The sequence below is a fragment of the Thamnophis elegans genome, chromosome 10, assembly GCF_009769535.1.
Source record: "Thamnophis elegans isolate rThaEle1 chromosome 10, rThaEle1.pri, whole genome shotgun sequence".
Taxonomy (NCBI): Eukaryota; Metazoa; Chordata; class Lepidosauria; order Squamata; family Colubridae; genus Thamnophis; species Thamnophis elegans.
The window spans coordinates 8,675,062-8,689,204 of NC_045550.1; the positions used below are offsets into that span (position 1 = coordinate 8,675,062).

Consider the following 14,143-nt stretch of genomic DNA (forward strand, 5'->3'; position numbering starts at 1 on the left):
AAAAAATAACTTCAGTGGCAGCAGATTTCCAGAGTTTCAAGTAAAGATATTTTATATCATCTGGTGCCTGGTATCTGAATCTTTGTAACTGAAGGTACAAATATTTAGTATAAAAACTGAATAGACATATTTGATTGCAGGAAAATGACAATTGTCTGGAGGGAACCTGGAACCATGAAATGGGACTTCAATTCAGGAGTTTATGTAGTAGATCCACCGGTTCACCGACAAATGCGTGCTCGACAAAAGCGCGCTGGCGAAATTGCGGGGAGAAAACCACGAGTTCGAAATCACGCCGACGAATGAGCGCAGAAGCGCACTGACAACAGCGCACCGACAGAAGCGCGCTCTAAACCTAACCCTAAAGGTAACTCTAAAGGTAAACCTAAACCTAACCCTAACCCTAACCCTAAACCTAACCCTGAACCTAACCCTAACCCTAAATCTAACCCTTACCTTAACCCTTACCTTAACCGTAATTGCGCTTCTGTTGGCGCTCTTTTGTCGGCGCGCCTTTGTGGGCGCGCTGTCTACGTCGCAGTTTTATCGCCGCGCTGTTGTCGGGCGCGCATTTGTCAGGTCATGGATTCACCAGGGTATATACCTCTACTACAACCTATAAAGTGCAGTTGGTTCAATAATAATTAAGCCAAATCTAAAAACTCTTTGGTGTTTTCTTCAATCTGCAACTACTATTACTTTACTAAGAAACAGAGTGCTCTTTTTACTGCACATTAAGGATGTCTAAGAAGAATAGCACTTGTCTACTTTTCAGTATTGAGTGAACTATGGTTAACCATATGAAAAAAAAAATTAGCTGTGCTGTGATCTGATTTCTTCCTACCCCTTGTTTTCTCAACCAATGATCTATTTTGATTCCAAAACTAACTGGGTAGTAGAGTCAAAGAACTGGTGGTTATCAACAATTATCTACAAACAAAAAATAAATAAATGAAATTACCGCAGTACAGAAATTCATGCCTTTCTGTGAGGGGGTGTTTTTCATTTGCATGTTATTTAAATACAGGAGGAACAATCTCGTTCTTAAATTATCTCCAAAGGGTGAAGAAAACTTTAATTAAAATCCATTAAAATTCTATAAAGATTGTATATATTGAAACAATTTATATACAAGTAGTCCTCGACCTGAGATCACAATTGGCCCTGGAATTTTGGTTGTAAGTCATTGGGGTCCTTGTACTAGTTGTAAATCGAGGACTACCTGAATAAAGAAAAATCTATACAGAAATAGTGTCCAGTTGCTCGAAAAGGATAGAAAATAAGGGGAAGGAAAACAGCCACTTCTTAACCAAATGCAATTTGATGAGAGCCTGATGGAACAGATCTACTCCTATGAAGATTTATGCTGAGTTTTTCTGCCTTACAGTTGTTAAGATTAAAAAGGGGAAGAAAACAGGTAAAGCATGATCTGATGGTTAAAGGGTAATATCAACATCTGCTCTAATTGTCATGAATCATGCATATTGCATATTCATCTGGAACCATCTACAATTTTTGTGTGCTTCCTGTGGAATTTGTGCAGTGGGAGGGGAAGCTGCAGTGGGTTGGCATGGTAATCTTATTGCTTCATCGCCACTATTTATGGGAATCACAGTGAAGTTGGCTGCAGGCCAGCTGGATAAAATGAGAGAAGGAAACTCAATTACATTTCGTGTACACACGGAAGATCCTTTACTTGCTAGTTAGGACCATACCACTGCTTGGAATACAACAGCCGAGGTGGCGCAGTGGTTAGGGTGCAGTACTGCAGGCCACTTTAGCTGACTGTGATCTGCGGTTCAGTGGTTCAAATCTCACCGGCTCAAGGTCGACTCAGCCTTCCATCCTTCCGAGGTGGGTGAAATGAGGACCCGGACTGTGGGGGCAAGTTGCTGACTCAATTTGCTAAAAAAAAATTGTAAAAAACCGCTTAGAGGGGGCTGAAAGCCCTATTAAGCGGTATATAAGTATAATAAATAAATAAATAAATAAATAAATAAATAAATAAACAAACAAACAAACAAACAGTGGTTTCCAACCTGTGGGTCGTGGCCCACTACTGAGCAGCGGCCCATTCATAGCAATAGCAATAGCAGTTAGACTTATATGCCGCTTCATAGGGCTTTCAGCCCTCTCTAAGTGGTTTACAGAGTCAGCTTATCGTCCCCACAGTCTGGGTCCTCATTTCACCCACCTCGGAAGGATGGAAGGCTGAGTCAACCTTGAGCCGGTGAGATTTGAACCGCTGAACTGCAGATAACAGTCAGCTGAAGTGGCCTGCTGTACCGCACCCTTAACCACTGCGCCACCTCGGCTCAGTGTGAGCAGCTCCACTTGCACAAGTGGCAGGTGCTTGTGTGAGCACATGCAAGTTCATTTGTGTGAGTGGTGGGTGTGCGTGGCCGCCCCCACCCCCACCAAAGGAAGTTGTGCAAGCACCTGCCATTCACGCAGAACTATCAGCTCGCCCACCCACTCACCCACCAAGCCAGAAAGGTTTGGGGGCCAATACATGCTTAAGGAGACATGAACCAGATTTCCCAAAGTGTTATTGCAAGATTGGTTAGATATTGGTTACATATTTCAGCATTCCCAATCCATGTGTCAATTTTATCAATGGGTACCTCGTTTGAGAAGGTCAAGCTGTTTGCAACATTACTCAAAAGCAGAATAAAGTCAATGGCCCAGTGAACTGAATATAATGGGAGAGGGTACCATTTATTTTCATGTTATAGAAACTGTAGTCATCTGCCGGAACATCTCCAATTCTAACTCTCCTCTGCTAGGTGTCAGAAGGAGTTCGCTGATGGTGGTGGAACAGTTGTGATCTTTCAAGATGATGGGAAAAGTAGCAAAAACGTGACATAGATGGGAACTGATGGTATTCTTGCTCTCAAGGTCTATGTTTGTGGGGGGAAAAGAGGAAGGGTTAACATCTTTCTACTTAGGGGACCCCTAAGACAAAAATTGATATTCTTTTTTGCTAGAAAGAAAAGAGAGAAAAAAGAAAGAAAATGAGATAGATCTGCAAATATTTACCCAGTTTGCCTAGAAAGATAATATCTAAAGCAGAGATGAGTGGCTAGGCTAGGGAATTTTGTGAGTTGAAGTCCTCTTAAAGTTGCCAAGGTTGGACAATCCTGCTTTAAATAATTATTTCTTTTAATTTTAATAAACTTTGTTAGAAAAGCTCCCCTTCCTGACAGAACTTCCTTCTATGCAGTGGTGGGTTTCAAAATTTTTTGAATGTACTCTGTGGGTGTGGCCTCCTTTGTGGGAGTGGCTTGCCAGCCATGTGACCTGGTGTGAGAGGCTTGCCGGCCATGTGTTTTTTTTCTCTCTCTCTCTCTCTTTTTCCTTCCTGTTGTCTCTCTGTCCCTTTTTTTCTTTCATCTCTCACTCTTTTTCTTTCTTTTTTCTTTCTTTCTTTCTTTCTTTCTTTCTTTCTTTCTTTCTTTCTTTCTTTCTTTCTTCCTTCCTTCCTTCCTTCCTTTCTTTCTTCCTTTCTTTCTCTTTCTCTCTCTCTCTGTGTCAGTCAGTCTGTCTGTGTGTGTGTGAGAGAGAGAGAGAGTGGCAGTGGTGGGTTTCAAAAATTTTTGGAAGCTCTTCTGTAGGTGTGGTCTGCTTTCCGGGTCCACTGGTGGAACCTCTTCTAACCGGTTCGGTAGATTTGACGAACTGCTTCTACCGAATAGGTGCGAACTGGTAGGAACCCACCTCTGCTTCTATGGATACTTGCCTTATTTTACCCTGTTGGTTTCTTAGTAATTAATAAGCTTGAATTATGGTGGAGACTACATAAGGTTTAGGAGAGCAGTCCCCAACTATTCTGGCTTGGCGGATCAGCAGCAGTAGATGTGGAGAGAGGATGGTTTCACCCACACACACACGTCACTTACACAAATGGAGCTTTGCACACTCATCTGTTGCTTTTGCAGCCCAGTTCCCAATGGGCCATGAACTGGTTCTGGGCTACAGACTGGGGGTTGGGGATTCCTGATCTAACAAATAAAAGAAGCTCAGGTGCCCATCTCAAAAGGGTTGGGACCAGGGGTGGGTTGCTAATCCCGTTCCAACCGGTTCGGCTGGAACGGGGCCGGCGGCGTCCTCGTGCACGCGCGCAGTTCACGCATGCGTCTTAGCGCCTGCGCGATGCTCCAGCTGCTCGCGGAGACTCGAGCAGACGCTGTATGTGCCATCCAGCTGCTCGCGGAGAATCGCGCAGGCGCTGTATGTGCCATGCGCCTGCGTGGAAGCGCAGAAGCCTTCAAAGACCGGTAAGGAGCGCGGGTGGGCGGGTGGACCCTTCGCCGTTCCCGGAAGTTACTTACTTCCGGGTTCGCCGACCAACCAGTTTGCGGGGACCGCCGCAAACCAGTTGAAACCCACCCCTGGTTGGGACCCTGAGACTGACATTCTCAGTTTCAGGCTCTGCTCGAAGAGCAAACGTTCTCCTTTACATTGAGAAACAGTGAATAAAGTCCTTTTTAGAAGGCTATTTCAGGAGGACAAACTTACCTAAGGGCAGAAATTGTTTTATTTTTTAAATAATACTTGTGTTTTTATTTATTGTGGATTGTTCCTGATTTCTCGAATCTTTTGTGGATCTTGTGATTTGATGAATCCTTTTCCCTTCATTTATAGTAAGTCATCAAATCAATGGAAGAGGCAACATACAAAAGTTTATAATCAGGCATGTTTTAAATATTGTGTTTTCTGCTCTGTCTTGATTTCTTTTCACCTTGTGAATTTATATTGTCTGTTCCTAATTATAAATTATTGTTCAAAACCATTCTAGGACATTTTAATTGAGAAGTGCATTATAATTATTTCACAAATATTTTGTAATTGTTTAAAATGTGTCTGAATGAATGATCGAACTGCCTTTCTTTGTCTTCCCATATAATCCTTAGATCAGTGTTTCTCAACCTTGGCAACTTGAAGATGTCCGGACTTCAACTCCCAGAATTCCCCAGCCAGCGAATGTTGGCTGGGGAATTCTGGGAATTGAAGTCCGGACATCTTCAAGTTGCCAAGGTTGAGAAACACTGCCTTAGATCACAGTTCATTATAATCTAGGCCTTTGCCTACAAAGTTATTTTTCTTAAATAACCCAGAAACTATGCTTCTCTGGCCCAAGAGATTACTGAAGCTCTATCCTCATTCCACTGTTTATCACCAAACATGTTTTAAAGTAATTAGTACATTTCTTTTGGTTTTTCCTCACCTTGCTTTTAGAAGAAGGTTTCTTAACTCCAAAGTTTTGAGTCAGCCTTTCTGTGGTGAATTCTTCCCACTTTCCATCTATCTGGCACTGTGCTTTTATTTCATACTTAACTTCTCGTTCTTTCTGTAAATTGACAGGACTGCGGTCAGCCGTAAAATAAGAGATAATTGGATCTGCATGTCTGATTCTCTGAAATGACAGAGGGGTTCAATTCAGTTCTTTGCTCATCAAGGCCTATTTGCTGAAATTAGTTCAAAAACCTTTACCAATAAAACCCTAACGTAGGATAGAATATTGTTACTCCACTAGCACTGTTTAAATACTTCACGAACTGTTTTTTTTTTAAAAAAAAAATATAGATTATTTTGGTAAGAAATGCAGGGGAGTGGAGATTAAGCAGAATGATAGGAACAAAGACTGGGAAGGAAAAATAGTATAAAATGTCTCTTTTTCTAATAACAATAGCAATAGCAGTTAGACTTATATACCGCTTCATAGGGCTTTCAGCTCTCTCTATGCGGTTTACAGAGTCAGAGTCAGCCCCCACAGTCTGGGTCCTCATTTCACCCACCTTGGAAGGATGGAAGGCTGAGTCAACCTTGAGCTGGTGAGATTTGAACTGCCAAACTGCAGATAGCAGTCAGCTGAAGTGGCCTGCAGTACTGCACTCTACCCACTGCACCACCTCGGCTCTAATGCTGCCTAGCGCCATTTTTCAGCACATTATCACTATAGAGTTCAACCTGGGACATCCTGAGTCATATGACCAAGCAAAACCAATCATCTCTACATACCAAGGTGTAAACCTAAGGCATGGATCTGATCTCCAGTTGGAACAACAGATCAGCTGAGGAAATCATTGGGGGTCAAGAGAAGACCAGCTGCAGATTCAGCCTCCTACACACCTTGATTACACAATACAGAACTTCAAGAGAAGCACATGTCAGTGTGGTCCAATATGACATGCTTAAGATAAGTTGTGCCTTAATTCATAGAATTCTTGGCAGTTTATCTGGAGAGCATCTGAGTAGGGAAAGTGAGCTTATTGGATCTGCAAATATCTAGCTATCTAGACATAGTTAAATGGAACATAAGCTACCAAGGCAATTTTCCCATGGGAAGACCTATAAAATAAATGAATACTTTTTGCCAAAAAATATATTTCTTCAGCAAACCACCATTATTTCTTTTCTTCTTACTGCCAAAAATAGTAAAGAAATAAAATCTTTATTATGTTGAATGTAAAATCTAGCTCAATTTTTTAAAATTGATGTTGAAAATCATTTTGATGCCACAAAATGCTCTGTCTAACATGCTAGAGCCGTGGTGGCGCAGTGGTTAGGGTGCAGTACTGCAGGCCACTTTAGCTGACTGTTATCTGCAGTTCAGCGGTTCTAATCTCACCGGCTCAAGGTTGACTCAGCCTTCCATCCTTCCGAGGTGGGTGAAATGAGGACCCAGACTGTGGGGGCGATATGCTGACTCTGTAAACCACTTAGAGAGGGCTGAAAGCCCTATGAAGCAGTATATAAGTCTAACTGCTATTGCTATGAATGGGCCACTGCTCAGTAGTGGGCCACGACCCACAGGTTGGAAACCGCTGTTTATTTATTTATTAATTAGACTTATATACCGCTTCATAGGGCTTTCAGCATCTTCCTGTCCCAATCCTTTCTTCAGCATTCATCAAATTAAAAAAAAAAAGAATCCTAACATGAAACTTATTACAGGTAGTCCTTGACCTACCACTACAACTGAGCCCGAAATTTCTGTTAAGTGAATTTTACCCATCCAATGACCTTTCTTGCCACAGTTGTTAAGTGAATCAGTGCAGTAGTTAACACAACATGGTTGTTAAGTGAACCTGGCTTCCCTATTGACTTTGGATGCAAAAGTGGATCACATGACCCTGGGATACTGCAACCGTTATAAATATGAGTCAGTTGCCAAGCGTCTGAATTTTGATCATGTGACCATCAGGATGCTGCAAGCATTGTAAGTGTGAAATACGGTCATAAGTCACTTTTTTCAGTGCCGGTGTAATTTCAAACAGTCACTAAATGAACTATTGTAAGTCAAGGGCTACCTGTATATAAGAAAGAGGCAAAATCATCAATACTAAGCACTTAAATTATTTCTTTTCAAGTAGGCATATATAAGCCATTGTTCCCCAAGCAAATTCTTCAATATGTGAGAATATATTTTCATCCTCCATTGTCAACATGAGTCAAAATAGCTGAAGTTACCCTTCTGTTTATAGATGACAATTGTCTACAGATTGCAGAATACTTAAAAGTAATACAATAGTTAAAAATCCAAGTATTACTTTGAACCTCAAGAATCATAGAAATGTTCTTACTTTCATGTAAAAACTGTATGCTGAAGCATCATGTTTTACTGCTTTTAGCTCGAAGAAGAATCCATAAATGGAAATTACTTCTGCGTGATATCTTGGTTCCTGAAATAATCAGCATGTTAATGTGTATATAAAGGAATGCTATTCCAGTGTCTTAAAATATCAGAAAAGGATCAGTTATGAGGAATAAATACTGTATTTTTCGGAGTATAAGGCGCACCGGAGTATAAGACGCACCCAGGATTTGAAGAGGCAAATTTTATTTAAAAAGTAGGTAGGTAGATAGAGGGATAGAGAGGGAGAGAAAGAGAGAGAAATACAGTAGGTAGGTAGGGGGAGAGAGAGAGAGAGTAGGTAGGTAGGTAGATAAATGGATAGAGAGAGAGAGAGAGAAATACAGTAGGTAGGTAGGGAGGGAGAGAGTTAGGTAGGTTGGTAGGTAGAGGGATAGAGAGAGAAAAATAGAGAGAGAGAAATACAGTAGATAGGTAGGGGGAGAGAGAGAAAGTAGGTAGGTAGGTATATAGGTAGATAGAGGGGGAGAGACAGAGAGAGAAATACAGTAGGGAGGGAGGGAGAGCGAGTAGGTAGGTAGGTAGATGTTTCCAGGTGTATTTATCCATGTGCTGGAGAAGGAAATAGCTGACAACCTGTAGCACCTAAAACTTTGTTTCTGCTGGGACAGCACTTGATCAATGTAATTCTCATTAATCACTCTAACTAAACAGCTTTCCAAAAGGGGGAAAAAAGTTTTTGTACTCTGCAAACCTCCCCAAAATGGCCCATGTTTTGCAAAAATGGGCCCATTTTTTTTAAAGGGCATGAATAGCCTTTGGGGGGGGGGCTTGCAGTGTGCTGCTGAGGGCTGGAGGGACAAAAAACGGACCATTTTTTGCTCATTTCTGCCCTCCCCAGCCCCCAGGAGCTGTCTGCAAGCCTCCATAAGGCTATGCATAGCCATTTTGGTGAACGGGCGGGGCTTCAGGAGGCAAAAATGCTGTATTCTGTGTATAAAACACACCCAGATTTTCAGCCAAAAAAGGTGCTTCTTATACTCTGAAAATTACGGTAACTCAATAGTACCTAATTTATTCTCTATAGGAGAAGTTGCTTTGTCATTTGCTTTCTTTTACTAATCCCTGTTATGAATTTTAGTGAAATAGTACTTATTTCTGGTATCATTGTCCGCAAATAATGTAAGCTATTAACTGAGATTCCATACATGTATATATTACATTTGTATTTGCATACATACAGTAGCAGTTTGTTAAGTATCCCAGATTTTTCAAAAAATTTATTGTTCGAAGGAGAAGAAAAATACAGGAACCAATCAAACCAAATCTATACATTTTGAGGTATCATTCAGTTCTATGAGAGAATTGAGCATGTGTTTAAGATTAAAATACTTATTTTTCTTCAAATAATCCCACCAAATTCAATAGGACTTTTAATAAATTTATCTAGTATAGTACTATAATAATTTTCCCATTATTGTAAAATCATTGCAATGCAAACCTATATGCGTTTATGCAGAAGTCAGTGGTATCAGTTTAATGGGATTTATTCTTTAATCTAGTATGGTTGCTATCAAAATAATGATTTTTTTTTCTTTTTTGTTAAAAACAACAGAATGAAAATCCCAATGTCCTGCAGATATGTTACAGTATGATCTCTATCGTCCACCTTCAATTTGCCAATTATAGGTGGGGTGATAGTTGAAAATTTCTACAGTGTAAACCAGTGGTGGGATTCAAATTTTTTTACTACCGAATCTGTTGGCGTAGCTTGGTGGGTGTGGAATGGCTTGGTGGGTGTGGCTTGGTGGGCATGGCAGGGGAAGGATACTGTAAAATCTTCATTCCCTCTCCACTCCAGGGGAAGGTTACTGCAAAATCCCCATTCCCTCCTGATCAGCTGGGACAGGAGGCAGAGAATAGATGGGGGCGGGACAGAGGTGAGTTCCTACCAGTTCGCACCTATTCAGTAGAACCAGTTCGTCAAATCTACTGAACCGGTTAGAAGAGGTTCCATCAGTGGACCCGGAAAGCAGGCCACTTACCTACAGAAGAGGCTCCAAATTTTTTTGAAACCCATCACTAGGGTGGGGCCAGTCAGAGGTGGTATTTACCGGTTCTCTGAACTACTCAAAATTTCCACTACAGGTTCCCCAGAACTGGTCAGAACTTGCTGAATACTATCTCTGGTGTAGACAAATTAGGAATAAATTGTATTACAGTCAGTTTCTTTGATTTCAGCAATGCACTTTATTCCCATCGATATTGCCCTGGAAGATTGTGTAAGAGATTCTGTTGGCTACATTTTGCAATTTCTCCCACTTAATTTAGCAAGTTCTTCACAGCTTACCTCCTTGAGCATAAGACCAAATCTCACCGCTTGGGTGTTAAAGTCTGTCTGAAAGGCCATGTCACCACCATTCTCTAGCTGAAAGAAAAATAAAATATTCCATATTTAGCATGCATAAATTTGGTATTTTTTCATTTAAATATAGCATTCGATAAAGTTGAACAGAAAATGCAATTGCACCTCAGCCGTATGGCATTTTCTTATCCACGTTGTATAATGTCACAAGTTTTCTATTTCGGACACCATTTATAATTATTTGCATCTTACGTTATTGTTCCTTACATCTCACTGGTATGACCTGCTTATATGAGTCATGGCCCGGGGAGCTTTAGTGTGTCATACAAACTTCAAACCTTCAAACTAAGTGACCCAAAATATCATGAGCTTTCCCATCTGAAATCTTGTAAGATTTGAGCAAACACAGACATTTTGCAGATTTTAGTATTCTGCTAGGTTTTAGTAAAATATATTGTTATCCATATCAGGATCATCTGTAATACTCTCACAGATGACCAAAGGATTATTTCTGTACTTTATAATGCAGAATGATTTCACTATATATTGACACAACAATAGTTGGATGACTCTAGAAGATGCTATATTTGTCAGCCTCTGCTTTGCTGCTGCTTCGGTTGCCATTGAATCGGGGAGGGGGGGCATGGTATTTGAGAGGGGACTACTAATTGTGCTGGAGGAAGATTCTGGAGTTTCTGCTGCCTGTCTTACTGCACATGCGGAGAAGGTTTCCCGCCAAGGCCAACGGCACCAACATTCCATCTTGGTGATGCCTTTTGAAGTTATCTCGCACCTGACATTTGGGAGAATTATGATTGGACTGTGACTGGGATGCCAAGGGGTGGGGAATGGGTTATTCTATATATCATTTGCTTTCACGCCTAAATAAACAGTCTTCGCTTTGCTACGCTTCTGTTCATTTATAATTAGTAAAAGTACACTTGATTTCTATCAATGGAGTCTTGTGGATTTCTTTCCTGATTATCGAATGAAGGAGTGCTGACAATATTTGAAAGATCAAATGACCTGAACACTTCAGTCTGGTATCTAAATACTAAATGATAATAGTTTCATGGCTCTCTGGTTTTTCTACCATTCTTGACCTTTAAACCAACCTATTAACTTACTTAACTGAACTATTTTAAAAGCAGAGAACATGTTCAAAAAGAGAAGTATTTACAGCAGGATGGATAGTCACTGAGTTTCTTCACAAAGTAATGAAAACATTCCCTACTCCTATTTATAAACCAATGTTCAACACCCGGTAAACTTGTCTGATCTCAAAAAAGAGCTAATCAGGATCAGGCACTAAGTGAGACATTACCAGGAAATGGCAAGGCTATAGACTAGAGTGGGTTGTGATGGTGGTGTTGAAAAAACATCTTGGAAAGCTGGGTTTGCAAAGAGGTTATGGGTCAATTAATCAGTAGAATTGCTTCCTTCCAGAAGTTGCACTGGAGTTTTAAGAAGAGACTGGGCAGCCTCCAAGGTCCCTTTCAACTCTGATGTTTCTACTAAGAAGACAGTAGCAAAGCAATATTGTTCACTGCCATAACAACTACATGGTTGTGTACATTCCGTTATCAGGACTTGAAGAAGATTTTTTTCCCCTGTGCATCAACTTCAAGTCAAGAGAAGTAAACGCTTGCTCTTTTTTTGGGGGGGGGGGGGTAAAAGCTTTTGCAAAATAAGAGTTAAGTATTAATTTGCAGTATGGACAATGCTATTGTGCCACAATGTGGTGAAACTGATTCACTTTTCATATCAGCTTCATTACACAAACTTAGAAGTGGTATTAATATAGACATACATGGACAAGCTGAATACATTGACATATAGTAGAAATACACCAAGAGGGGGAGGAGTGGGATAGATGGAAGAGGGGTAGGCGGGAGAGAGAGGATGGGAGGGAGGGTGAGAAGGAAGGGAGGGACTGGATCGGGAGAGAGGAGTGGTAGAGGGAGAGGGGAAGTAGGGTAGAGGGGGATGATGGAGGGAAGATAGTAAGTTGGAGAGGGGGGCGGAAGAAAGAGGTGTATGGAGAGCGGAAGATGTATATTGGGTTTCTATTTGAGTTTGAGTTTTATTTTATTTATATTTCTGGGGGTATTGCTGACAAGAGGAACTGCTGTGATTATTGTTTAATGTTGTATGGCCCCGGTTATGCACACAGTATATATGTGACTGTATGAAAATGAAAAATGGAAAATAAAAACATTTTAACAATGAAAAAACAATATAGACATACATGTTTGCCTAGTATGTTTTACCCGTGTTCTATATTTTTGTGTATAGGTCTGGGCAGTGTCATCAAATATAGAGTACAGTTCCAAATTAAAGATTGTTGTTTTAATGCAGGGTCTCTGCACGTATACAAAAGTAAACAGTGAAAATACCTCATGTGGGGGAAAAAACTAGAGTTTAAAATCAATCCAGACTGACCCATTTTCACACCAAGTATACCAACTCACTGCCTGGTAGTGATCAGACAAGATCCTTGTAAGCCATGGCAAAGGAAAGAAATTAATTTCCCAAAGCTCCTCTAGATGTCTACCTTTGGAAAAGACAAAAGCAACAATTGAGTTGTTCCATTTATATTATTCAGTACCAAAGAAAAAGCTGTTTCTGATACACTAAGGAAAATACCTTATGGCCCGGTTGGATAGGTATAATAAGAATATAACACGAATAAAGATATATGAGGTGTAGTTGGGACTTTTAAATGCCAGAGTTGATAAAAAAACCTGAATAGTAGTTAAGAAACCTGTGGGATAAGACTGTATTCCTCCTTACTTTCTAGCATAGGATTATTATACCACAGGCATTGGACAATATCAATGGTGGGTTTCAAAAAAGTTTGGAACCTCTTCTGTAGGTGTGGCCTGCTTTACGGGTCCACTGATGGAACCTCTTCTAACCGGTTCGGTAGATTTGACGAACCGGTTCTACCGAATAGGTGCGAACTGGTAGGAACCCACCAGTGGTGGGTTTCAAAAAATTTCCGAACCTACTCTGTGGGTGTGGCCTCCTTTGTGGGAGTGGCTTGCCAGCCATGTGACCTGGTGGGAGTGGCTTGCCGGCCATGTGTTCTCTCTCTCTCTCTCTCTCTCTCTCTCTCTCTCTCTCTCTCTCTCTCTCTTTCCTTCCTTTTGTCTCTCTGTCCCTTTTTCTTTTTTTTTCTTTCATCTATCTCTCACTTTTTCTTTCTTTCTTTTTTTATTTCTTTCTTCCTTCCTTCCTCTTTCTCTTTCTCTCTCTGCGTGAGTCTGTCAGTGTGTGTGTGTATGTGTGTGTCAGTGGTGGGTTTCAAAAATTTGATGAACCGGTTCTACCGAACTGGTGCGAACTGGTAGGAACCCACCTCTGGAACCCACCTCTGGACAATATCTCCTTTACATATCCTCCCTTGTGAGGCTCCCTCTATTCCATCAACAAAAGATAGTTTTATACAGTGGTGTATTAACCATTAAGCAGACTAAGCACGTGCTTAGGGTATCAGACCCAAGGGAGCACCACAAAGTTGAGAAGAAAAAAAACAATGAAGATTTGTACAGTATGTACAAAGGAGGGGGGCACCAAGATTTGTCAGTACTTAGGGCACCAGTGAACCTTAATCCGCCACTGGTTTTATAGGATACTCTGCCTGCTTTTGGAAACCATTCACGACTTATCTGAGATCTGCTGACTGGACAAGGAATCTCAACAAGGTACTTAGGCTATGGGAGTGCCATCTCCAGAATATCTTATGCCGAGCACTGCCCAGAGTTTAGTGGCATCAAACTTGAAATAATTAGCTAATTTTCTCTTTTCTTCTTTCTCTGAACGCTTCCTGCTCTATTTTTCCTGTTCCTCACAAAAGTTTTCAGCCTCCTGGCCTTTTATCTACTCATCCTCACCCATTAGCCCTACCTGTCTATCCTGCTACAGCAGCCGCAGCAATCTGATTATTTATATCTGGCAAATTATAAACAAAAACTTTTCTTCCTCTGCCACTATCTCCTCCATCACTGCTACAATCATTATCTGTCATTATGAAATTTATCTGCAGTCCTTCCCAAAGCCTTGGGAATCTGGATTTATACCCAGTGGTACTACGGTACTCTTTCTTAGCATACCAAGATTGATTACATTTAACTATAGTTAGGTGGGGTTATTGTTGCTTACACTCTTGCGCAAGACAC

The 14,143-nt window shown here is 40.9% G+C and overlaps 1 protein-coding gene across 1 annotated transcript in view; it reads right to left on the reverse strand.

Moving 5' to 3' along the window:
• Positions 1 to 2,692: 2,692 nt before the first annotated feature.
• BTBD16 (BTB domain containing 16) overlaps positions 2,693 to 14,143 on the reverse strand; it is a 56,991-nt gene continuing 45,540 nt past the window's right edge. The window contains exons 13-17 of the mRNA XM_032225595.1: positions 12,434 to 12,516; positions 9,948 to 10,025; positions 7,587 to 7,685; positions 5,228 to 5,416; positions 2,693 to 2,900 (exon numbers count right to left, since the gene is read on the reverse strand). Of these exons, the coding sequence (XP_032081486.1) occupies positions 2,832 to 2,900; positions 5,228 to 5,416; positions 7,587 to 7,685; positions 9,948 to 10,025; positions 12,434 to 12,516 (518 nt within the window). The 3' untranslated portion in view covers positions 2,693 to 2,831. The remainder of the gene's footprint in view (positions 2,901 to 5,227; positions 5,417 to 7,586; positions 7,686 to 9,947; positions 10,026 to 12,433; positions 12,517 to 14,143) is intronic.